Source organism: Budorcas taxicolor, chromosome 17 (genome assembly GCF_023091745.1).
Source record: "Budorcas taxicolor isolate Tak-1 chromosome 17, Takin1.1, whole genome shotgun sequence".
Taxonomy (NCBI): domain Eukaryota; kingdom Metazoa; phylum Chordata; class Mammalia; order Artiodactyla; family Bovidae; genus Budorcas; species Budorcas taxicolor.
In genome coordinates this window covers 60420575-60447608 of record NC_068926.1, presented here as the reverse complement: position 1 = coordinate 60447608, position 27034 = coordinate 60420575, and the positions used below count along the sequence as shown (strand labels likewise).

The 27034-nt window shown below is 47.0% G+C and overlaps 1 protein-coding gene across 1 annotated transcript in view; it reads right to left on the bottom strand.

The window, feature by feature from the left end:
- Nucleotides 1-657: 657 nt before the first annotated feature.
- The window catches only part of TBX5 (T-box transcription factor 5), an 89069-nt gene continuing 62692 nt past the window's right edge, over nt 658-27034 (bottom strand). Inside the window, exons 8-9 of the mRNA XM_052654918.1 lie at nt 12513-12739; nt 658-1235 (exon numbers count right to left, since the gene is read on the bottom strand). Coding sequence (XP_052510878.1) covers nt 658-1235; nt 12513-12739 — 805 coding nt within the window. The remainder of the gene's footprint in view (nt 1236-12512; nt 12740-27034) is intronic.

Below are 27034 nucleotides of genomic sequence, written 5' to 3'. Positions count from 1 at the left end.
ATCGGAGAGAAGCTGGGACGCAGGGAAGCTCGGCAGAAACATCCCTGGCAGAGGTAGGTAATTTCTTAGTCAGGAGGGAGGGTGGCCAATTTACGTTTGGGGGGTTGGAGGAGTATTTGAGGGGAACCCCACAAGTACATATCTTGCAACATACTTGCCTCAGACCTCCCCCAGAATAAGGGACTGGGTCCCATTAAGAAAATTGAAAGAAAAAAATATATTATTATTTATTATATAACAACGTCAACATTAACACCAAGACAGGGAAGGACTCCAACTACGCATGAGGATCAAACACTCAAGGAGGCAGGACTTTCTGGAGAACAAAAGAAGAAATCAGGGAGGGTGTCCTGGAGGTGGTGTGATTGTGGCCGGTCGAGGAGGGCAGTGGTCGTGGAGGGGGGTGGGGACTCATCTCTTCTTGTCGTTTTTTAGTTTTGAGACAAAACAAAGTCACATTTTTTGAATTGTGGTTTCAAGCGACTGATTACATCAGTGTCAGGGTGGGGGAGTGGGGGCAGGGGCAGTTCTCAAGTGCAGACGTGAACGCGGGGTGAAATGAGACATCTTGTCCGTGGGGTTCTCCCTGTGGCTGTCTCTCTCTCCCTCTCTCTCTCCCCTCCCTCTGGAAATGGCAGCAGAGGAGCAGGCCTGGCCTTAGCTGTTGTCATTCCACTCTGGAACCATGCCGACTCCATGCACAGCCGAGTGGTACTGATGCGGGGACAGGGTCCTTGATACACCGTGAGAGTACAGAAACTCCGACGCCTGAAGGCTGCCCGGGGACTGGAGGCCAGTCTGAGGCCCACACTGCCTGACCACAGGCTGGTGGGCCACGGAGGTCTGGTGCTGGAACATTCCTTCTCCGAGCTGCGGGGAGCCGTGGTTGGCCATGCCAGCCAGCCGGGGGACCAGGGGCCCCGAGGTGAAGTGGGCAGAGAAGTGCTGATAGGGTAGCCTGTCCATGGGCTGCACGGTGGTGACCGTGCAGCTGCTGTACGAGGACATACTGGGCCAGGCGTTGCAGCTTATGTCCTCCAGGCTGGGCACAGGCTCGCTGGGGGGCGCAGAGCTGGCGTACATGCAGGCCTGCCGCTGGGCTGACTCTGTCCGGTAGGAGGCACCCAGGCCCTGCTGCTGGGGGTAGCCGGAGCGGTAGAAGGGGTCCTCCTCGCTAGGTGATGTCTCCATGTAGGGCTTCTTATAGGGATGGTCTGTGCTGGAACATTCTTCATCTGCGGGAAAACAGGATGACAGACACCCATGAGGCCAGGGACCAGCCACCCCACAGCTCAAGGCTGAGACAGCCATTTGGCCCAAGGATGGAAGGGTTAAGTCTGGAAGATGGTTAGCTCCAACCTCCGTTCTGATCATTAAGGGGGTGGCCTGTCACAGCTAAGACTTTGGGCTACGGAGTCCTGAGCAAACAGTTTGACCTTTCCGAGCCCAGTTTCTTCTTAAAAAAAAAAATTTCAGTGTATTCCCTCAGTAGAACATTAATGCAATTGTTATGGAAGATGCTTTGTGTAGTTTCTAGTAAGCTGGGGAGATTGAGCTCAGCTTCTTCACCTATAAAATGGAAAGAGTCGTAATGGCACTAGAAAGGGAAGCCCTAATGAAATAGGAAAATATAGCTTAAGTACTTAGCCCAGAGCTTGGTACAAGGAAACGCTCAATAAATCACAATTATTATTATTCTCTTCCTTCCTTCCCAGCATGTAAATTTCAGGAAGCCAATATATGGTCTGGAGTATCCATCACTATCTTCCCAGAACCTGGGGTGTATACCTGATAACAATAACAACAGCATCAACCATAACAATAAAAACACTACAGTGCTTACTGTCTGTCAGTGTTCGGAGTACTCTGCACAAGGTCACCCATTTAATCTCAACAACCCCATGAGGTGGGTTCTCTTAGTATACTCATCTTACAGATGAGAGAAAGGAGACACACGGAGTTTGAGAAACCTGCCTGTTGCACCGCGGTGACCTGCATAGGAAGTCCAAAAAGGAGGGGATACATGTGTATGTGTGGCCGATTCATTTTGCTGTACAGTAGAAACTAGCACGGCATTGTAAAGTGACTATAAGGAGAAGGGGACAACAGAAGATGAGATGGCTGGACGGCATCATCGACTCAATGGACATAAATCTGAGCAAACTCTGGGAGATAGGAGGGGACAGGAGGGCCTGGTGTGCTCAATCCACGGAGTCACAAAGAGTCAGACATGACTGAGTGAACGACAACAACAATAAAAAAAACGTGCCCACGGTCCTCTATGGCTGATGAACAGTGGAGTTGGGATTAGAATCCTAGGAATCTGATGATAAAATCCCTGCTCTTCAATCCATGCTAGACATTAAGACATGCAGCAAATACTTCTGCAATGGATGGAACAGTGAGTGGACAGACAGATACATGGATGGAAACTGAAATGAATCCCCAGATCCCTTCCTGACATCTCATGTGAACAAGGACCCAGTTAGGATCGGTGGAGTTGGTAACTGACACGGTAATTGGTACAGTACAATGACTGGGTCACCGTTTCCTCACCAAGGAAGTCACTTTCCTCCTGTGGGCGCTAATTAATCCCTAAGAGAGAGCAATGGAGAGAGAGTTCTGTCTCTAAAAGAGGGTCCTCCTTAACCACTTTGGGGTCACTGACCCCCTTGGGTTCTAACAAAAGTGTTGGGCTCTCTCCTAGGAAAAAAACACCGAAACACGACATTTTGAGAACTGTAGGTATAGACAAAAGTGATGCACACAACTTCAAGGGGCTCAAAGACCCCCTAAGATGCAGACCTCAGTTAAAACACCTAGACATGCATAAGCCTGACTCTGGCCCTTTTACTTAATATCGGCGGGACACTACCAAGGTATTTGCCATCTCTGGGACTCCTTTTTGACATCTTTGAATCAGAGTCAGCAATACTTACCTCGCTGGGCATCTCAGGCATAATACTGAGCATGGAAATCTCCTGTATCCATCACCCAGGGCAGCTCGTGTTGCCAGGGTAACACCACCTGTGTCCTGGCAGACCCCATCCATAATAACACACATCCAGGTGTTTCCTACAGGGGAAGCAGTCCTAGGCAGTTTCTACCGAGGCATAAACCTCACACGGATTCATTCCTTGGCTGGGATTTTACTCTCCAAGCTGGAGATGTTTCTTTGCTCACTTCCGATCTCTTTCTAATGAACAACGCTAAGAAATATGCTGATAGTAATTGAGAACTAGACTTAGAAAACAGAGTCTTTTCCCAGCTGTGCTGTCGAGTGGTGAGACGGTCTGGGTAAACCACTCTATCTTTCATGCCTAAACTTTACAATAAAAGAACATACTTGCCTGTTAAAAAAATTTTTTTTAATTTCTATATAAAAAAAGGAAATATACCATGTTTGGGGTGTGAAGAAAAATGAAACCCTGGGACACTCCCACACCTGTGACTACAATGATGGTTGATGGCAGGACACAGGACTAAATAAGGAAGGAAATAAGAGCTAGAATTTATTGAACACCTACCAAGTGACCTAACGCCAATCTCCCCGTCATTCCTCGAGGTGGCTGTTCTCATTCTCGGCTCTTAGAGGCAGAAACCAAAGCTCAGAGAAGTGACCTGCTCAAGGCCATGCAGCTGGCAAGGAGTGGAGGCTGGAATCAAAGACGTGACTAATTCACTTTGCTGACCGCACCTTGCCTCCAGCTCTCTGGATTTCTATCCAATGCCACTCACTCAAGCCTCCCAAGAAATACTGACTGAGCCCTCACCAAGCCCCTACCAGGCGCTGGTCAACTGCTGCGGTCCTGTTCAGAGGACATCCTTGGCCCTCTCCATCCTCCCCCGTCCAGGGGCAAGGGAACAAGGACAGGACCTGCAAGAGCAGGAGGCTGACACTGTGATGCGCAGGTAGTCCTTGGGGGTAAAGCTTCAAGTCAGTCTTTTCCCCACAGTAAGCCCTACGGCTTAGCACTGGACTATAAGCCAACCGCCCATGCCAAGTAGGGTAGCTTGGATGTGGGTTCCACCCAACACCTCCACTCTCATCATTCTCCAGGTGATACCCCAAGGTACATCCAAAATCTCCCCGAAACATATATCTTCACATCCAGGTTACACCCATCTAATAGCAAGCACTTATTTTCAGCTAAACTCTTTCTGGGACACATCTGGGACCCATAGGATACTCAAACACTGGTCCCCAAAAATTGAAAAATGCAATCATCATTCTTCCAGGTGTTCTAGCTACATGATGCCAACCACCCAGATGTTTGAAGACATCCAGATGAGCAAGGGTCCATATTTTTCACTTTTCAACCTAGCATTTTGGGGGCATTTTAAGGACACCGCTACACATCACTTGTATTTTTTATCCTGGCCACCTCCTCCTTCAATTTCTTCCCTCCACTCTTCCTTTCCTCCACCCCTCAGATCCATAAATCTGAATGTTTCCATTGTTGCTGGAATCATAACCTTTGGGTTTTCCATTTAACCAGGGTGTTCCCCTTTTCAATAATAGAAAGTACAGCTGCAGGGTACCCTTGGCAAGAGAAAAAAAAAAAAAAGGGCAAACTAACCAGTCCCAAGTTTCTGATCCCCTTCCAGATTGGTTACAAGTAAAAAAAAGAAGGATAATATGAAAAAGGCCAGAGCCACATTTTGGAAAATCGTAAAATTACACATTCCAAGGCTTAATACTCCAAAGATCTGATGCAGAGTCCTAAGAAAAACTCGATGCTGGGTTATTGACGGAAACAGGACTTAAGCATTCTCCAGTTTCTCTTGATCCTCATCATACTGTAATGAAATTCCAAAGCCAGGATCAGAACTTCACGCTGGTCATGATAAATGCCTGGGATGTAATCTCTGTGTTTATTTTCGTGATGGTTTGGTTTCTATCTTTTTATTGGGAGCCTGATAACTGATCAACAGCAAACACATCTGTCCCAGCCGAGCCCTGCTTATCTTCCACAGTTGGGGGAATGGGCTGCAGTCAAAGGTCAAGTCCTCGATGAGATGAGTCCACGGCTTGCTTTCAGAAAGCTGTATACGGGTGGTCAATTACACTTCAAACGTCCAAAACCCAGCTGAGTCCCTTGGATAACAGTAAAGCTCTTCCTGATTCTGACCACAGATCACCACGCCACACCGTGAAAAACTCTACTGCCTGGCATGTTTCCGGATGTTGTTGATTCTGGATAAAATGGCCTTAATGATGAATCCAGGATACAGATTTTAGGGCACTGAGTTATGTCTCTTGACTCACTGGATATATAACTTTGGGCAAACTTCTAGACCATTCCAATCTCAGTTCTTGTTTGTATTATATACGGGGTGCTACTGTGCTAAGTCACCTCAGTCGTGTCCAACTCTTTGAGACTTCATGGACTGTAGCCCACCAGGCTCCTCTGTCCGTGGGATTTTCCAGGCAAGATGAATGGATGGATGGATGGATAGATAGATGGACAGATAGATAGATGGAAGGACAGATGGATAAACAGATGGATGAGTGGGTGGATGGATGGATGGGTGGATGGATGGATGGACAGATGAATGGATAGATGGATGGACAGATAGATGGAAGGACAGATGGATGAATGGATGGGTAGGTGCCATTCCCTTCTCCAGGGGATCTTCCCAACCCAGGGATCAAATCTGAGTCTCCTGTGGCTCCTGTATCAAAGGCAGATTCTTTACCACTGAGCAGTCGGGGAAACCCATTATACATGGGGATGATAGATAAATTTCATGGAGGAATTGAGATAATAATAGTGCAGTCTAGTTTCTATCTTCCTTGTATTTAAACTAAATATTCCAATCTTATCTGTCTAAGTAATACAATTCTACTCTCTTTCCCCTCTTGGAAGACTGGAAAGATGGCTCTGTGAAGGTCGTCCAACACTGGAAGGTACTTGGGTGAACTCCAGAGCTAGGAAACTCACAGAGCTAATTTCAAATCTCTGATCCCATTGAGCAAAGATTGTTACCACTGCCAAATGGGTCACTTCCCTTGCTGATGGAGTTCATTCAGATGAAAGATTGTGGGGGAGTCTTCACAGATAAAGACACTGGAGGCAGACAGATAAAATGCCACTCCTTAGCTGAGTGACCTTTGCCAAGTCAGAAGTAGAACTCTAATTCAGGCCTTATGACTCTGAAGAGTGCTCTTTCTGATAGATGGCCCCAGCCTTTCAGCCTTCAGGAAACCCACTGTGTTCAGAGACTATGAAAAGGCGGTAACCTTGATTCTTTGGACAGATGAATGGATGGATGGATGGATGGATAGATAGATGGACAGATGGACGGACAGATAGATAGATGGAAGGACAGATGGATAAACAGATGGATGAGTGGGTGGATGGATGGATGGACAGATGAATGGATAGATGGATGGACAGATAGATGGAAGGACAGATGGATGAATGGATGGGTAGGTGGATGATTAGATGTATGGATGGACAGACAGATGGTTGGATGGACAGATGGATTGGTGTGTATATGTTTGTCCCCATGTTGGTAGCTCTTAACCTTAAAGTAAAAAGAACTTTGATGGTACTGTGGGAAGATTGGGAATCAAAAGACTCCAGTTCAAATCTCAGATAGCCACTATCCAAAGCCATGGGATGTACTGACTTGCTTGCTATCGGTCTCCCCCAGTGAGAATACAAGCTTCCTGGGAATAGAGACCTTTGCCACCTCTCTCCCCTTATCTTCAGCATACAGAGTACAAAGTAAGTGTGCCATTAATATTTATTTGATGACTGCAGCCTGGATCGGCCACTCATCAGCCACATAACCTTGGGAATCTATCCCAAGCTCTTATTCCTCTATTTGCCTCCTATTTGCCACGGGGGTAGAAGGCATCTCCTGTGACTCAAAGACTACAGGGAAACTCCAGTGAAGGAAAGAGTGTGGGGTTGCTCTAAAAACCAAGGAGGCTGAGGAAATGCAAAGCCCTTCATGGTACCCAGTTCCGCTCCCCTTTCCCTCTCAGTATCCAGTGCGGTAACTGGCTTGGCTAAAACCTTTATTTGGGTCGCCTCTGGTTTCCAGTGGTTGGGGAGGGCTGTCAGGGTGGGAAGGAGAGAGAAAGACAGACAAGTGGTCTCCCAGGCCCGGGTGAACTGGATGTGATTGAGTGGCGTTGATAAAACACTTTCCCAGCTTTTTTAGCTCCTCCCATCAGGAGAGATAGTTTGGAGACAGCTGGGTCCAAACACAAGGGGCCCCCGGCTGGCCTGGTCCTTTGACATTTCACTGGGGCTGCCTTCTGGGCCGGTTGGAAAGGAGACAGACAATGAGGGGAAGTCAGATAGTGGGGCAGGCAGGGGCCAGGGTGGGAGAGAAGCCACCCATGGAGTTATCACTTAACGGGAGTCCCAAACTGGAAGGAAACCTCGGCTGATTCCTTATCGCTTTACAATGGAGGCTGATGATGAATTGCTTTTTGTCGTCTCCGAGGCAGGCAGGCAGGACAGATGGAGCTTGGCTGGAATGTTCTCTGTCCCTAGGAGCTGTCTTTTCCGGGTGAAGGGAGGCAAGAGGGGCAGAGGTTTCTGCAAAGGTAAAATGAACCCTGCACCCCAAGTGCACAGACCTCAGAATGAATCAGGGGGTGGAGCTGCTTACTCACTGGGTGACTCTGTGCCAGTTACTCCATCTCTCTGAGCCTCAGGGTCCACATCTGTCAAAGAGGGGGCAATCCTTCACCTTGTTATCTGCAACCCGTCGCAACGTCCTGACTCCTCTGACATCTCCAGCTCTTCTCCACACTCCTTGGTCTGAGCCATCACCATCTCACACACTTTGGAGCCTATGAACCATCCCTGGCATCAATTCAATCACAGCAAAGGGACTGCCTCCAAACAAAACCAGAATCACATCCTTCATGGATTCAAAGCCCTGCAAAGGCCACCCGTCGGTGTTAAGATAAAATCCGAACCCTTCAAAGTGGCTCACAAGGGCTGGCATTGTGCTGGTCCCTGCCGTCCTCAGCAGCCTTCTCTCCCATCAGTCTTCCTCACTCTGTGTTCAAACCATGCTGGCCTTATGTCCACTCCCCCAGTGAGAGGGGGCTCCCCATTTTCCAAGGGTCTTCTCTATGCCTGGACACCCAGTTGGCTCCCCAATCTCATAGCTGACACCCACTCTCCAGAGACCTCAACTGAAATTCTTCCCCGACACCCCCACTCTAGTCCAATAATCCACTTTGCTGTTTTTTAAAATAACTTTTTAAAAACATTTATTTATTTGGCTGTGTCCGATCTTAGTTACAGCATGATGCCCAGACTCAGCTGCCCCATGGCACACAGGATCTCAGTTTCCCAACCAGGGATCAAACTCACGTCCCCTGCATTGGAAATGTGGATTCAACCACTGGGCCACCAGGGAAGTCCCCCACTTTGCTTTCTGTTAGCACTTTGTGCGTCTCCTTCATAGCATTCGATCGCCACTGCCATCAAACAAGTCAATAACAAGCCATAGTAATGTCTGCACTGTTTGCAACGGTGTGCGTTTCCCAAAGTCAGGGCGGCTGTGAGCTCACCTTCAGTGGAAGACTTATCGGTAGCAGGTTCTCAAGCACATCACCGGGATTATCTCATTTCATCTCGTGACAACCCTGCAGCGTAAGCGCTGTTGTCTCCCCCCATTCTGCAGAAAAGCTGGCTGAGGCTCAGAAAGCCGAAGCAAGTTACCCACCATCATGCTGCTGGGAAGGATCAGCCGCTGGGAGAGACCGCAATGGACCAGCCACCGACTCCAGCTTTCCTGGGGGCCACCTCAAGCCGATTCCAAGTTCACCCAAGGATCCCAGCAAAGCACCATGTGCAGGACAACCACTCCTATTACCCAAAGAGGTTCACAGCCTTGCATTCAAAGCCTTCCTCCTGTATCCTCCAAGAGTGCATTTCCAAGGATGCTGCTATCAATATCGAACCTAAAACAGCACCCTGATTCTTTGTAACTAGGTCTGGCATCAATTTAATCGAAAGAACTCTTTAATTCAAACCTGTGAGCTCTTCATCAGCGAATAGGACCCAGTCTCAAGAGCAGATCTCTAGTGGGACGATGAAATTCGGAGACTGCAGCTCATAAGCAAAGGTAATGGAGGCAGATAGGGTGATGGTTCACAGCCAGGCAGAGTCTGCAGGCCAGGCGTGGGTTCAAACTCTACCTTCAAGAACCATCAGTTCGGACCTCCCTGGTGGTGCAGAGGTTGAGAGTCCGCCTGCCAATGCAGGGGTCACAGGTTCGATCCCTGGTCTGGGAAGATTCCACATGCTGTAGGGCAACTGAGCCCATGCGCCACAACTACTGAGCCTGTGCGCTAGAGCCTGGGAGCCAGGGCTACGGAGGCCGCGTGCTGCATATCCGGAAACCCGCGCTCCCTAGAGCCTGTGCTCCCCAACAAGAGAAGCCACTGCAAAGAGAAGCCCAAGCACCGCAGCTAGGGAGCAGCCCACATGCAGCAACGAAGACCCGGTGCAGCCAAAATATGTAAGTAAATAAAAATAAATGAAATATTTTTAAAAGCAGCTTGAAAAAAAAAAACATCAGTGAAGTAAGTCAGAAAGAATAACACTAATACAGTATATTAACGCATATATATGGAATTTAAAAAGATGGTAACAAGGACCCTACATGCTAGACAGCGAAAGAGACACAGATGTAAAGAACAGACTTTTGGACTCTGTGGGAGAAAGCAAGAGTGGGATGATTTGAGAGAATAGCACTGAAACATGTATATTACCATATGCAAAATAGATCACCAGTCCAAGCTCGATGCATGAAACAGGGCACTCAAAGCCAGGGCAGTGGGACAACCTGAGGGATTGGGGAGGGAGGTGGGAGTGGCGTTCAGGATGGGGGACACATGAACACCCATGGCTGATTCATGTCAATGCATGGCAAAAACCACTACAATAGTGTAAAGTAATTAGCTTCCAATGAAAATACATTAATTAATTAAAAGAAAAAGAAAAACAATCATCAGCTCACAATTTTCCCTCAGGTTCCCTATTTGTAAAATTGGTTTATATAACAGTGCCTACTTAATAATGTTCCTGAAAAGGTTAGCCTGGAACCTCGGCAGGGCTTCCTGAAATATAATATGAAACAGCATCTCTGCACCGGCATCTATGCGCTACAGGACATTCTTAACCCCTGCTTGTGCCTGAAAGAGGCATATTGCAGGCATCTGGGCTCCAGCCCATCCAGCAGCGGGCGTGCTGGGAGTCAGGCCAGGGGGCCTGATGGGCTGATGCTGCTCAAGCCTTCCAGATCCAAGGAGTTTGGATGGGCTTCAGGTAAGTCTGGAAAGCCTGGTCTCACCGGGTCAGCTCCCCAGCCCCATATTTGGACCCGTGACAGCTCTTCCCTCTTTAAAAACGTGACTTTGGTAAATGTCAAATAGCAAAACCGTGTTCCTTTTCTCAGGTCAAAAAAGAAGGTCCAGGCGCCACTAGACTTTGAACGGCGTCGTGTTGGCTGATGAGGCTTTGAGATCCAACAGGGAGCACTCTGATGACGGGGCCACAGACTGTCTGGAGCAAAACAGAGCTGGTTTATTAAGTCAACCTAGCGCTTATTTCATAGCCTCTTCACACCCAGCCGAGGAGACAGGTCCAATTGTGGGCTCCAATCTACAGAGGTTTGTTGTGAGATTTAGAGGCACTGACTAAGTAACTTTCCCGTAATCATAAACATGTGAAAATGGCAAAGGTCAGATTTATCTCACTAGTCTGACTCTGAAAATCACAGGCATAAGCAGGAGGTTGCACAGTCCCCTCCCCTTATGTCTGTCTTCCCGAACCTTCACCTAAATGAGTAGCCGTCTCTTTACTTCCTCCTGGGATTCACTTCGCTGCCACCCATGGGGTGCTCATCAAGCACCAGTTGCTCTCAGGAACTTAGCACCATTTACAAAGTGAGAAAATGATGCCCAGAGAGGCTAGGACACCTGCCTGAGGTCATCCAGGAAGTTGGTGGCAGAGTTGAGACTCAAATCTGTTTCCCTGGCCCCACTGCCCACATCCACACCTTCGATTCTGCCTTGGAAAATGTGCCACCAGAAATTTCCTGCCTTAACTTCCCCTCTGGACTCAGATAGCTTAGGAAGAAGTCATCCATTTCTCATTAGGCAAAGGAAATGATGAGATGTCTCAGACAACAGCCTAGGGAGATTTAAAGAGGGGATGCACAGAAGACAAAATCCACTATGATTTTCTTTTCTCCCTCTCTGCCTTTTTTTTCTTTTTTTTTTTTTTTTGGTATTGATCTGGAAAAGAAAGAAGAGCTCAGAATCCACTTGGGAAAAACCTTGCCCAAGGACTAAGTGAAAGTGAAGTCGCTCAGTCGTGTCCGACTCTTTGCGACCCCATGGACTGCAGCCCACCAGGCTCCTCCATCCATGGGATTCTCCAGGCAAGAATACTGGAGTGGGTTGCCATTTCCTTTTCCAAGGACTAAAGAGCACATCAAATTCCAAGGAGGTTCCCTGGAGTGTAGGTTGTAGGCTTACAATACAACCAAGACTCTGAAAGCATACTCCCTGACTACCCATGACAACATAAACTTGGCTTTATCCTTTTAGAGTAATATTTCCTTTTCAGCAGCTAAAAAGAATGAGGCTGTTCTAGGGTCATGAAAAGACATCTACAATGTATGCTACTGTAGAGCACAGGGAACTCTACTCAATATTATGTAACAACCTAAATAGGAAAAGAATTTGAAAAAGAATCAAAACATGTATATGTATGACTGATTCACTCTACTGTACACCTTACAGTCATTAATTATGAAAGTGAAAATCGCTCAGTTGGGTCCAACTCTTTGTGACCCCACGAACTATAGAGTCCATGGAACTCTTCAGGCCAGAATACTGGAGTGGGTAGCCTTTCCCTTCTCCAGGGCATCTTCCCAAATGAGGAATTCAACCCAGGTCTCTCACATTTCAGGCAGATTCTTTACCAGCTGAGTCACCAGGGAAGCCCAAGAATACTGGAGTGGGTAGCCTATCCCTTTTCCAGCAGATCTTCCCGACCCAGGAATTGAACCCTGGTCTCCTGCATTGCAGGTGGATTCTTTACCAGCTGAGCTACCAGGGAAGCCCTTTCATTAACTATATTCCTATATAAAATAAAAAGTTTTAAAAATACAATATATTCTAAAATATTAAGAAATACAAGTTGCAAAACAGGTACAGTACGATATCAACAATTAAAAGTAAAAGCAAAACCCTGTATTTGTGTGCATGTGCAAATGCAAATAAATAAATGCATCTGAACATTTCAAATAAGCTTTCCCCAAGGAAGGGGCTAGAACTTGGCAGAGATGTGTCAAAGGAATCCTTTGCTGTACCAGAATGGTTTGACTCTCGTACATTCTCTCAGTCTCTCGGTGCACTGCTCACATTTAAAAAATAAATATACATGTGGTCAGGTGTATTTCCTTTTTTCAAGGGAAAGAAGAAAAGAAAGTGGCCAGGTGGGCAGTGCAGTCGCACTCACCTTTCCTCTTGGTGCAATGGTAAATTTGGCTGTGCTCCTGGGGCAGTGGGTACGGGTTGGGTGGGGGCAGGAGGTCCTGGGAAGGGCCAGACACACCATTCTCACACTGGTACTGGGACCCCAAGTTGGATGAGGCGGACAGAGCTCGAGGCTCACTGCTGAAAGGACTGTGGTTGGAGGCCACTTTCTGTCTCACTGTGCTCCTGGGAACCACAGGATATTCTTTACTGAAAGAGAGAAGATACAAAATAACATCGATCAGTGGCATGATAGAGATCTTTTCATTGTCTGAACCACAGGGTCAAATAATCCACTGGGAAACAGAAAACCACAGAATAAGAAACAAAGGGGTCTTTGATGAATGGAGAGATAAAGTTATACTCAAGTGCATCCTATGCCATGGGCATATACATTTAGTCACCATCTTTTCATGTCTTATACATTAGGCAAGTAGGTTCATGAACAGTTCTATACATATACCAAAAGGTAAATAAGCACCCCCAGCTCAGAATTCCTCCTAAAAATCAACAAACACATGCCAGTTGAAATATTCACGCTATTCTAGATGTCTTTGAATTCCCTAATTCAAATGCTAAAGAGCTGAGAAGTCACTAAGACTTAACTTCTTGGTCTCCATCTTTCCCTAACATTAATCAAGAATGGCAGCTGACCATCTAGGGTAGTCACAGAAGAATCTAGGTCACCCCAATCTGAAGAGTTTGCTGCCTGTGCCTTAGAATTTCCTTTTGAGTTGCTGTACTTGTTGCCTCTGACAATACTTAACTTCTCTGTCCCTTGGTTTCCCACCTGTAAAAAAGGGATAATAAACAAAATCTAGGTTCAAAGGATTGTTGAGAGAAGAAATGAGTTAATGCCTGTGAAAGCCTTACAGTGGTGTTTGTCACAACAAATGACAGCCATCAGCAGGACTGTCACAGTTTTGGAGACACAGTGGGGGGGAGGGGGGCAGGAAGAGGAAAAGAAAGAGGTCAGAGGAGATGGAGAACAGAGCCTGGGATCTAAGGAGAGGCAGGTCCAGAGTCAGGTCTCATCCCCACCACGGGACCACAGCCTTTCTAAACCTCAGCTTACGATGCCATATGGATCACAGCCTTTCTAAACCTCAGCTTACGATGCCATATGGATCACAGCCTTTCTAAACCTCAGCTTACGATGCCATATGGATAGCCTCTACCAGGGCGCTCAAAATCTGGTCCCTCATACTCTTTTACTATTCTTATGTATGTATTTATTGGCTGTGCCGGGTCTCCGTGGCTGCCTGGGCTTCCTCTAGTTGTGGCGAGCGGGGCTACTCTTTGGTTGTGGTGCGTGGGCTTCTCATCACAGTGGCTTCTCTGGCTGCAGAGGATGGGCTCAGGGGCGCAGGCCTCAGTAGCTGCAGTGCACGGGCTTAGCTGCTCCACGGCATGTGGGATCCTCCCAGGCCAGGGATCAAACCCATGTCTCCTGCATTGGCGGGTAGATTCTTCACCACTGGACCACCAGGGAAATTCCTGGTCCCTCACACTTTTATGATAGGTCCCCCACATTCCCTTCCCTTTAGCTTTCAGGTATTCCTATTTTTGTCTTCATAAAAGCTCGGGCAGTTCAACAGAAACCTGTCCTGGAAAGGAGGAAAGTGGAGCTGAGTTATCACCAAGAGCCCCAAAGGAAACCAGGTGAGTGAAGGAGGGACTGAGTGAGAATTTGCAGAGAAGCTCAAAGGTAAAAGGAAGAAGTGACAGAAATATCCAGGGTGTTAAAGAAGAGAGCAGTCCAACCCATAACATTCTCACATCCACTAAGAGAAGAAGGCTGCCAGTGTTTGGGATCAGAAATGATATCTTGCACAGGACAGTAACTAGTGCAGCGTGGATACGGTGATCAGCCCATCTTTTCTGGAAGGCAATATGATATCACCCCTTTTTTTTTTGGCCACACCACGCAACTTGCAGGATCTCAGTTCCCAGACCAGGAATTCAGCCCAGGGCCATGGGAGTGAAATCACTGAGTCCTAACCACCTGATCACCAGGGAATTCCTGATAGCGTTCATTTTTTAAATTTTTAATATAGTGGACCAAGCAATCCCATTACTATGGATTTTCCTAAGAAGGTAAGTATGAAGATTTTTCTCCACTGCATCGTCTATGAAAGTGAAAGTATTCACTTGCTTGGTCACGTCCGACTCTTTGCGACCCCATGGACTGTAGCCCGTCTAGGCTCCTCTGTCCATTGTATTCTCCAGGCAAGAAGACTGGAGTGGGTTGCCATTTCCTTCTCCAGAACCAAGGGAAGACACTGGAAACAGTCTAAATGTCCTCATTAATGGCTGAGTCAACTTTGAGCTAGATGATGGAATATTCATGCAACCTTTGAAAATAATGAGAAGCCTATTTACGAATAGATTCATAAACCTGTGCAAGATAAATGAAGTTAAAGAGGTAGGATATAACATGACTGAAATTATGAAATAGATCCCAGGGGGTCCCTCCAGAAGCTGGGGTTATGGAAGAACTTTTAGATCAACTTATTACTTTTTTTGCAGGCTTTCCTCGTGGCTCAAAGTGGTAAAGAACTCACCTGCCCATGCAGGAGACTCGGGTTCCATCCCTGGGTCGGGAAGATACCCTGGAGAAGGAAATGGCAACCCATTCCAGTATTCTTGCCTAGGAAATCCCATGGACAGAGAAGCCTGGTGGGCTACAGTCCATAGGGTTGCAAAAGAGTTGGACACTACTGAGCTACTAAACAACATTACTTTTTGCACATCTGCCTTGTTTGACTCTTTTTACAGTGAGCATTTATGAGGTTTCTGGAGAAAGAAATGGCAACCCACTCCAGTATTGTTGCCTGGAGAATCCCATGGACGAGGAGCCTGGCAGGCTACAGTCCATGGGGTCACAAGAGTCAGACATGACTTAGTAACTAAACCACCACCACCATTTATGAAGTTTAGATGACTATTTCCATGTTGAAAATAATAATTATTACTAATTGTTAATAGAATAGTAATATAAACTATTAACATGATTTTAATTACGACAGAGCAGGAGGACTAGTCTAGGAGGGATACATGCAAAATAAAAGAAGTGCTTGCAGTCTCCTGGACGACAACATGTGACCCTCCAGGTTCTCCATTCATCCTCCCCATGTCCCCCACCCTCCACCCCACCTTGGGCAACAAAAGGCAATGGAAACAGAGGTAAAATTCGCAGGGCAAGATCTTCCTTGGTTGGAAAGCAAAATGAGAATGAAGGAGAAGCTATTCAAAGCTTCCCCCACATTTCTCCCAAGAGAGGTCCCTGGGAGTGAGGAGGACAGAAGAGGACTTGAATCTGGTCTTGTCATCTGTGGATCCAGAAAAGCTGCTATTTCTGGGGAAATGTCCCTTCTAATTTTTTTTAACATTTTAAAAAAGTGCTTCCTCGTCTTTTTTTTTTTCGGCCCCACAGCATGTGGGATCTTAGTCCCCAACCAGGGATCGAAGTTTAGCCCCCTGCAGTGGGAGCTCGGTATCCTAACCACTGGACCACCAGGAAAGTCCTGAAATGTCCATTTTTCACGCAATACCTTCCATTGGGTCCTCCACCCCACTGAGCCTGTAGCACCCCTAGTCTAATATCCTTGCTAACTCAGTGTGCTAGGATAAAGGAGGTCACCTAGCTAAGCCTCACCTGCAAAATGGGGAAATAAAGAGATGATCTGGAGAAACCATAGCAGCCAGCCCTGAGTCCCCCAGACACCTTCCCTTCCCTGATCACCCACTCACTGGACTCTGATTTTTATTTGAGTATCTAAGAATCAGGGTATAGTGGAAAGGAAAAAGATATTAGATTCAGGCAAAAGTGCATTCTGTATCAGACCTACCATCTTAACAGTTGTGTGATCTTAGACAAGATACTCAATCTCTCTGAGCATCAGTTATCTCTCAAGATCGTTGAAATTATCCAAGAACATACTCTAGAAAATGTCTGGCACACAGTAGAAGCTGTCATGACCGCCGTTACAAGATGACTCGCGCTTCCAGCTCATAAAATTTCCCGGGAGGGAGCCGTGCCATAAGCCTGTCTCCTGAATGTGGAGGTCTCAACTTTGGGGAAAAACTTAGGGGTGTAAACTTGGATTTTCAAAATGATGTCTTTATTTTCAGTAATCCCGAATTGGAATTCAGTATTTCCTTCTGTGATGGGTGTCGGCAGCAAGCCACCGTTGAGTTAGCAGCCCTAGCGACTGTCATCAACAGAAACAAAATAACTTCCCATCTTGCTGCAGCTGTACAGGTCTCCAGATACCACTTACACTCATGATGACTTCAAAATTACAGTCATTTTCGATCTGCTACGAGGTCCCCATTACTTAAGACATTTATAAAGTGCATATGTTACTATGTCGCCATTTAGGAAAGAGTTTGATCACTCTGTGTTAATATAATGGGCTTCCTTGGCAATCAATGCATCTTATTTTACACATTTAATCAGATTCTTCTGAGAAGGGATCCCTAAGCTTCCCCAGACTGCCAGAGGAGCCCAGGGCCCTAACCAGGATAAGAATCCCTCTGTAGAAGAAATATGAATCAGGAAATCCTGAACTTTGCTATGATGTTTGCTCTGAACCAACCATTCTTTACCTTACTCCATTTTTAAATGAATTCTTTGCCTAAATGAGCTTTGCCTTACTCTGAGTAATAATAGCCATGACATTAAGGGGTTTGTGGTGCAAGGTCCTCTAATGCAATTAAAATAAAAATACTTACCTATTCAAAATTTTTAAAAGTACACCTGAAATTATCCCATGTACAAAGAGCAGAACGCCTAGCACATTTTGAAGGATGCTGCATTCACCCCCTTCATCCTCTCTGTGACCCTCTGAAGTGGGGACTACTCTTATCCCCATTTTATAGATTAGAAAACCAAGGCCCAGAGAGATGAAATAACTTGCCCAGGGTCCCAGAGTTAGAAAGAGACACCACCAGAATTCTAACCCAACCGTCTCCAAATTACTTCTAGACAATTTCCTACTGACCTCTTTCCATTTTTAAAACATAATATGCTATTAGGGGTGCAGGGGTTTGGAGCCTAAGACTCCTCTCTCATTTCACCCACCTCTCAGGGGTGTGACAATCTCCCACTCTGGGCCCCTGCCTTTGTTTGTCATCACAAACCACATCAGAGTAACCAGACAGGGGACAACAGAGTATCTGCCAAGTTTCCGTGAGGTTACAGACACCCTCATGACACCCTGGGGTCTCCTAGCCCAGCTTTCCTGTGGACTGTGTCATTTCAGAACCAAAGCTGGAGCCAAACTGAGCAGCTCCAACTGCTCAGACTCTTCCCCTGGGGCCAGGAGGCTGAAAGGAATGAAATTAGCTTTATAGTTCTCGCTTGGCGGCTGAAGCTACGTAATGGAAAAAGAAGAAGAAGAAGAAAAATCATTATAATAATAAAACAAAAAAGGTGTCAAATCTTGCTGGCAATTCAGTTTAGATCTTGCTTAGTTCGAGTACTGGGCTGTCAGAGATCCAACAGGGAAGGGGAAGTCTCTTTTTAGTTTGATATTCTTAATGGGGATGGTTATTTTTTTTAGTTAAAGAAAATAACTCTTAAAAAATGTTGGCTGAGGGAATTTACAAGAGAATGTATCAATGGACTCTGTGGAATTCTCCCTTCCGGCACTGCCAGATTGCAAAATTACCCTCTGGAAAAGCCAAATCCTGTTTTTGATTACTAACACTCACAGAAGTGGGAAAGGCATATTATCTCAATAACCACTTGTCCCTCTCAGTATGTTTCTCTCTGAGGAGCTTGAAACATCAGTCCCACCATCAACCACACACGTCTCCTCTGGTGTCTGCAATACAACATCCCCAAATCCACCTGGCAGGTGTCAAAATCGAGGCATAGAAGAGCTGAGTGACTTCTCTAGTCAGGATGGAGTTACAGAGGCAAAGAGAAGAAAATGGTCCCAATAAACACCATTTGGGATCATTTCTCTTTCTCTGACCATGCCACGTGGCTTGTGGAATCTTAGTTCCCCAACCAGGGATTGAACCCAGGTCCTCAACAGTGAAAGCACAGAGTCCTAACCACTGGACCACCAGGAAATTCCCAGGATCATTTTTCCTGGGCTCATCAACGCATGAATCAAAGGAACTCATGAGTAGCAACACAGCAAAAGCCTCTAAAGTCCCCGTGAGGAGAAGATGACCTATTTTCCTCTACATCATTCAAGTATACAGGCAGCATCATTCAAGACTACAGGCAGCAGAGAATTGAAGGGACAGTTGAAAAGCCCTCGAGGGTCTGGGAAGCGAGTAGCAACTGGGGGCTCTTGTTCACTAACATCATCATTATGAGCATGACCATTCTCACCATCACCACTACCTTCCTCATCCTCATCTTCCTCCTCATCATTTACATTGCTTTTTGGCGCATCCTACTGTTCCAGCCTCTGCTGTTGTTTTTTAATCACTCAGTCACGTCCGACTCTTTTGCAACCCTATGGACTGTAGTCTACCAGGCTCCTCTGTCCATGGGGATTCTCCAGGCAAGAATACTGGAGTGGGTTGCCATTCCCTTCTCCAGGGGCTCTTCCCAACCCAGGGATCGAACCCTCATCTCCTGCATTGCAGGCGGATTCTTTACCACTGAGTCACGGGGGCAGCTCTCCAGCCACTGCACTGGTTGACTTACATGCTTTCCCTCATTTGATCCTGGCGAGAATCCCATTTCATCCATATGATGATATTTACTTTAGAGACAGAGAAAAGAAATGAGACTCAGAGAGGCTGAGCAACTTGTCCCAGATCACCCAGCTAAGAAGAGGTAAAGCTGAGCTGCACCCAGGGTCAGTGCTATTCCAAAAGTTTTCCCAACTTACACTTGATAATAGGCAATCGTTGCCTTCCCATCGCTGCTAGGGCAACATGGCACTTCTGTCACACAGAGCATCTTTGAGGTTACCAGAGTTAGGTATTGGTTTTATCAGGAACATCAACCTCTACCGATCCAACTGTCCATCATTTCTGCTTTACCAAAAGTCAAATCCCACTGCACCGGCTGACACAGACATGATCTGCCCAGTCTGGACACAGGGACCCGACTACCCCAGTTTACCCTGGGTATCAGGGCCACCAACCAGCTTCTCCCGGCTCCACCGCCCTTTCACATTCTGCTCCACGTGAGCGGATGCAATGAATGACGCCATTGTCGCCGGCTCTGGGTTGTAAAACGTTACAAGGGAATACTGAAATCCACAGCCAAACGGCATCACAGCCGGCCGCCAGCTAACGAAGGGCCCTGAGAATGTTTTCCACTGCAGCCAACTGAATTGGCCTTTTCACGGCAGCAGGTGGCAGGGGCGCTGGGGTGCTGAGGAGGGGGTGAGTTTCTGTTGCTTTCCCTTATGATGCTTACGCGGTTTCTGGCAGCCTCTCTCCAATCACTAAAGCAGCGCGCTAGGGCAAGGCCTGGGGACTGAAGAATCTGTTCTCGCAAGCAAATTCCTCCTCTCGCTAGCTAGCACGTTAATATGCGATCAGAATGAAAAGAGGACACTCCCCCTGTCCCACGAGAGCCTTCTCGATTTATTAACTTTCTGATACGCCTGGGGAAATGATTCCGATCTAATGTGCGTGGACCCTCAAGGGATGCGGGCAGTTCACCCCAAGCGGGATTTTAGCTCAGCAAATAATAATCGCTCCCATCATTCTCATCTACAAAGTGCTTCGCGACCATTTTGTGACTCAGGTCTCACCCCACCAGCGAGGTGGAGAAAAGCACTGTGAATTCTAGCTGCTCCATCTCTCTGGTCAGGCCAGGGGGGACACGAAGAAGTGACATGAATTCCCACCATTGATTCTAACAGGGCTGTCTGATGTGAGCAGCACCAAGAACCTCAAAGGCTGGGACTTCCTTGGCGGTCCAGTGATTAAGACTCTGAGCTTCCACTGCAGCGGGCATGGGTTCAATCCTCGGTCAGGGAACTAAGATCCCGCATGCTGCACGGCGTGACCAAAAAAAAAAAGAAAGAACCTCAAAGACAACGCCCTCACTGGCCAAGAGCGCGCCCAGCATTCATGATGACTTTGGTGGGCGACCTTGGGGTTCCCATAGTAAATCTCTGCATAACTTCATATCAGGGTTCTCATTTTGAGTTGTGATTCTGAGTCAGGTTGTATAGATGTGCCTGCCTTTGATGGTACACAGCCAATTTGGCCACTGCGGGGCTGGCTAAGTTCTTCCCTTCGCTGAACCTCAGTCTCTTGTCTATAAAATGGGAATATCATCCCCTTCTTGGGTGGTCAAACAATACAATGCTTGGAAAGGCTTAGCATATATTGGAGACATATTGCTCCATAAACCCCAGCTTATAAACCACATGATTATATTTTGAAGCAAACATTCTCACCTTGCAAGGGCTTCACCTGATTTATGAATTCCACTCCCCAAGCCATCCCAAATACCAGGTCCTTAGAGCTTGTCAGTTTTTCGAAGGAGAAGTCCATACTTGCATCTGCTACTCAAAAGGGGTCCCAGGATCTCTAATTCTCCCCAGGAGAAAAAAGCCTTATGCAAAGGGTAAACAGTGTATGGTTTCCTTTATATAAAATTCTATAACAGACAAACGTAACCAACAGTTTTTTTTTTTTTAATCACAATATTAATTGTTTCTGTTGGGGAGGTGGAAGAGGAATAACTGGGAAGGGGCATGAGGGAACTCTCTGGGTGAAGGAATGTTTTATATTATGAGAAGGACTTGGGTTTCACAGGTATATGCATTTGTCAAGAAGTGAATGGTGCACTTAAGATCTCTGCATTTCTTAATGTATGTAGACTTTACCTGAAACAGAGGCTCATGAACAAAAATTGAATCCGTGTTAATGGCATGCCTACTGAAGTATACAAGGATGAAAGGTACTCACAAATGCAACTGAGTGTGAAATACATCCAAAAAAAATGGGGAAGGGGAGGGATGCTCAAGAGGGAGGTGATATATGTATAATTATGGCCGATTTGCATTGCTGTATGGCAGAAATCAACACAAACAATGTAAAGCAATTTTATTCCAATTAAAAAGGAAATTAAAAATAATAAGATAGAAATTTCAAAAGTAAGATGGTAGATGGATGGATGGATGGATTGGTAAATAGGTAGATTGGTGGACGGATAAATGTATGTATGCATTGATGGATGAATAGATAAATAGATGGATTGGTGGATGGAGAGATAGATCAGTGGATAGATGTGTGATAGAGCAAATATATAGCAAAATATTAATTGCAGAACCAAATCAGTGGGTATATGGGTGTTCTCCGTGCAATTCTTCCACGTTTTCTATATTTCTTACATTTTTCATAATACAACACTGGGACACACTCTCGGAACTTCCAATGTTCAGCCAAAGTTGGCCATCAAGTAGAGAAAAGGTTTCCTTTTTATAAAACAGCCCAGCCCATGAGCTCCATTTCCAGAAGCGTCACACATTATTTTCTGCACATCTTGCTCATTTTGTAGGGCCAAGAATTATCCCGGTCTGACCAGGGGACCCCTCCATCAAATAACTTGATAAAGGACAGTTTTGTGCCCTCTCCCGAGAGCCACTGATTCAGAACCTCTAAGGGTGAGACCCAGAAACCTGCTGTTTTCACCAGCCTTCCCACCCCCAGCTAATTGTCATGTCTGCCAAAAGTTTAAGAAACAACACTTACGGGGGATTTGCCCTCAGACACTGTCCCTGAAGAGCAGGTTCACTGGGGGAGCAGAGGGCTGGGTATGGTGCTGCAGATGAATGATGGACAACCAGGACCAAGATGAGACCTCTCGCGGCAAACCTCCACTCACAACTTAGGCTGGCTTGGCCTCCCAAACATAAAGAGTCTTCTTGTTTTACATAAATTCACACTTTCCTGGGGGAAGCCACAGGCATAGCCAAAAGTACAGCAAGGAGTGGCGAATCAATGTCACCTCCAGAATGTTTGTTGTCCTGGAGATCACATCTCATTAACTGGACATCCCCACGGGTTTCCCTGGTGGCTCAGACAGTAAAGAACCTGCCTGCTAATGCAGGAGACATAAGAGACACGAGTTCGATCCCTGAGTCGGAAAGATCCCCTGGAGGAGGGCATGGCAACCCACTCCAGCATTCCTGCCTAGAAAATCCCCATGGACAGAGGAGCCTGGCGGGCTACAGTCCATAGGGTCGCAAAGAGTCGGACACGACTGAGTGACTAAGTACATCAGCTTTAACCACAAGCATGAGAATACAAGAGCGCTGAGCCTTCTTTTTGAAAAATGACCATTTGAAGTTAGGAGCTGAACAGTCATTTAAAATTAGGAAGGCAGGGGCGAGGAGGGGGGTGGTTGCTCGAAAAGAAGGGATGGCTCCAGTGCAAGGATTTTAACCTTTTTAAAAAAGGTTAAAAAATTTTTTTAAATATTTATTTATTTATTTGGCTGTGCCAGGTCTTAGTTGCAGTACTCGAGATCTAGTTTCCCAACCAGGGATCAAACTCAGGCCCGCTGCACTGGGATCACAGAATCTTAGCCCCTGGACCACCAGGGAAAGCCCTGGATTTTAACCTTTTAAGGATCCCAGACCCTATAAATTCCCCAAAATTGCTTGACATTTTTTCTTCTATTTATATATCGTGAGTTTTTCAGAGTTCTTGCTTTAATTGGATTTTCCAAAGGGCTCTTAGATACTGATTAAGAAGCCTAACCCTCAAGGGGGAAGAGGAGGAGGTGACCTACACTGCAGAGGCAGGGGACAATGGTCTGTTTCTCACATGGATGGATAGAGATGTCCCCAGGCTGGGGCCGACAAAACCTATTTGCTCTGCCTGGGACAACCTGGACTCCTGGCTCTCCTATCGGCCCTCTGGTTGCTGTTCTTTTCAGTCGCTCAGTCGTGTCCAACTCTTTGTGACCCCATGGACTGCAGCACACCAGGCTTCCCTGTCCTTCACTATCTCCCAGAGTTTGCTCAAACTCATGTCCATTGAGTTGATGATGCTATCCAAGCATCTCATCCTCTGTCCCCCCCTTTTCCTCCTGCCCTCAATCTTTCCCAGCATAAGGGTCTTTTCCAATGAGTCGGCTCTCCACATCAGGTGGCCTAAGTATTGGAACTTTGGTATCAGTCTTGGCAGGCCAACCAGAGACTCCAGGGTCCCCGGCTCTGGAGATTACTTCCTGCCAAGGAATTGGCAGTTCACAAGAAGACTGAGGAAGAAGAGACAGCCCAGTTCTCCTATGAAGAGCTCTGAAGCTGCCACCGCTAGGCGCTGCCCGTCTCCCCATCGTGCTCCACAAATGCTTGTATGCCAGAAAGGCCAGGCATGACTCAGAGCCGCACTATGTGAATTAAAGCAAGAAGTGCCCAAAGAAGCACTTTGCTGCTGCCTGTTCCTATTCTGGAGTTTGTCTTTACAGAAAGACCAGGGGTAGCCGGCCGGGGCAGACAGGTGATTCCTTCTATCCTGAAGATGCTCACCGCCAGGCATCTGCACCTTAACTGGGTGTCAACCTGGCCTCAGACTTCAAGAGGGAATGGATCCCATCTCCTCCTGACATGATCCAGGGTCACTCCAGCCCAGGGACAGTGTCAGGCGCTCCTAGGCAAGCTGGGGCAGTGTTAAATCACCCAGGCACACTCTCTGACTTCCACCTGTCTAGAGGGAGGCTCTCTGGCTCTCCTGGAATCTGAGCCCATTAGTGAGTCTTGTTCCACCAACAGCAAGTAGCAGAAGTGATGCTACAGGCTCCCAAGGTGTAGTGAGCAAAGGCCCTCTCAAGGTTCTCCAAGGACAGCCGCCACCATGGAGGGAGTCCATGCTGGATGGGCCACATACACACGCTCCAGGGGACCACCCAGATGGGCTCCCAGCCAGAAGCCAGCATCAACGGCGGTCATGGGGGTGTGCCATCTTGGACACCCAGCCTTGTCTGGCCGTCAGATACCTGCAGCCGTCCCCACCAAAACCCGACAGCAATCACACCTGTCCAGAGGCATCCTTCCCGACCCCTAAACCCTGAGCTAAACCCAAGTGCCTCCCTGGGGATTTCCGGCTTCTCCTTAGGCACAGTGACAACAAGTGATGCCTGGCTTTTCCACCCTAAGCAGCATTTAGAGAGCATTCCTGAGCGGGAGTAGGTTGTTAAGTGGACAAAATCTGGAGCACTGTGATGGTCTCTGAGCTCCTCATGGGAGGACAGAGGCTGCTTATACGTCCTCCCCTTGCGTGGGCGCAGAGGTGTTGGAAGCAAAGTGCTGGAGCTCTGGCTGTCCTGGATTCAGAGTCTCATGCAGCGATGATAAGCCAGCTCAGAGCCCACAGTTCTGTAGCCAGTAGATGGGAAATTTAGGAGTGGAGTCATTCATTGCATAGCGAAAGTAATTAGGACACCCATATTACCTCACCTCATCCACGCAACAGCCCCGGAGGTAGGTGCTGTAATTATCTTCCTTTTACAGATGAGGAGATAGAGCTAGGGGAGCCCCAGGGCTCATCGGTGTGCTAGCCAGGACCCCAGCTCGAGAGCCTGCTTTAGCATCAGTGAACCCTGCCCCTCGGTGCATGGATTCCCCTTTGCATCCTCAGGACCTGGCACGGAGTAAGCCCTGAAAGAATGGATGTCCGCTGAAGAAGAAAGCAACAGATCCAAAACTGAATAAATAAATGAGGCTCTCTGGGAGGGAGGTTCAGGATGGGAGACATGTACACGCATGGCTGATTCACGTCAATGTATGGGAAAAACCACTACAATACTGTAATTAGCCTCCAATTAAAATAAATTGATCAAAAAAATAAAAACAAATGAGTCTCCAGGCTGCAGTTTTCTTTTCTGCAAAAGCAGGAAGGTTAAACCAGATGCTGCCTCCCAGGGTCCCTTCTACTGCTAGAATCCCTGCTTCTAGGGACAGTGTGTCCTTGTCACGGTGCCACGGCAGCTGACTTTCAGAGATCTTTAGAGTCTGATGCCTCCTCCAGAGCCCCAAACGGGTAGATCCCTGAGCACTCCTCCAATCCAACCCAGAAAGCCCTTCCTCTCAACAAATTCAAATCCCATTCACCAGGACTTCCCTGGTGGTCCACTGGTTAAGAATCCACCTTCCAATGCAGGAGATGTGGGTTCAACCCCCAGTAGGGGAACTAAGATCCCACAAGCCACTCAGCTCAGCCAAAAAAAAAAAAAAAAAACCTTAGGGAGTCCCCTGGTGGTCCAGTGGTTAAGAATCCACCTTTCAATGCAGGAGACGTGGGTTTGATTCCTGGGAGGGGAACTAAGATCCCCACATGCTTTGGAGCAACTAAGCCCGAGCACCTCAACCAGAGGGAAGCCTGCATGCCACAATGAAGATCCTGCATGCAGCAACTAAGACCTGTCACAGCTGAAAATAAAAAAAATTAAAAAACAAGAGCTAGCGAAAAGAAAAAATCCCATTCATCCCACAAAACCTGACTCCCATCCTCTCGATAAAAGCACCTCCCTGCACTCAGTGGCCCTGTCCTTGGCCCCACAGGGACCTTTGACTCCCAGAAGTTCCCATTCAGCTTTGACAGTAAGTGCCTACGCTTTCTCATTAGGGTGAGCATTTAGGTACATCTCCCGAATTTCTGTGATTTGCATATCACCTTGACAATGTTGGCCAAATCTTCATACCAGCTCTTCTGCTGTTTAGTTCATGGGAAGATCCCCTGGAGAAGGAAATGGCAACCCACTCCAGCATTCTTGCCTGGAAAATTCCATGGGCAGAGGAGCCTGGCGGGCTACAGTCCATGGGGTCACAAAGAATATTTTCTCTAAATAACCAGCCTTAGCTTGCCTTCCCTTCTCCCTCCCTCTTTCCTTCTTTTCCTTCTACCCTTCCTTCTTTCAAACTTAGTCTTGGGGACTTCCCAGGTGGTCCAGGGGTTAAGATTCTGTGTTTTGTGGGCATGAGTTCGATCCCTAGTCACGAAACTAAGATCCCAAATGCAGTGCAGCACAGTCAAAGAAATAAGTCAATAAAAGAGAACTTAGTCTTATCCTAAACAATATTGTCTGTGAAATCAGCCTGATGTGCCTGGTATCTGTGGGCACGCTCTAAAGTCATCTCATTTGTCACCAGGGGAGGGGGCACTGCAATTTGGGAAATATTGGTTTTTTAGGATAAGATGTTTTTAAGCCACAGATTAACCAGATTAACCTTTCCAAATAACCTCGGCACATATTTCAATCAGTCAGCTAGAGACAGGATTTGCAAAATGATTTTATTTTCTTCTTCCTGCTTTCCCTTTGCTCTCCCATTTTCAGAATAAGCAGTTATCGCTTCTGTAACTAGAAACCATACATAAACGTTGGAAAATAACTACGATACCCTCCACATGTTCCAAACACAGATTGCTGGGTGAAGAGAGGGGAGGAGGGTATGTGCCCAGACATTTGCCAAGCTAATCCAAAAGTTATTTATGTGGGATCACGGCAGAGTTAAGGTTCAGCCCTCCATCACCCCACCCCTCTCCCTCCCTCTGTTCTGATTG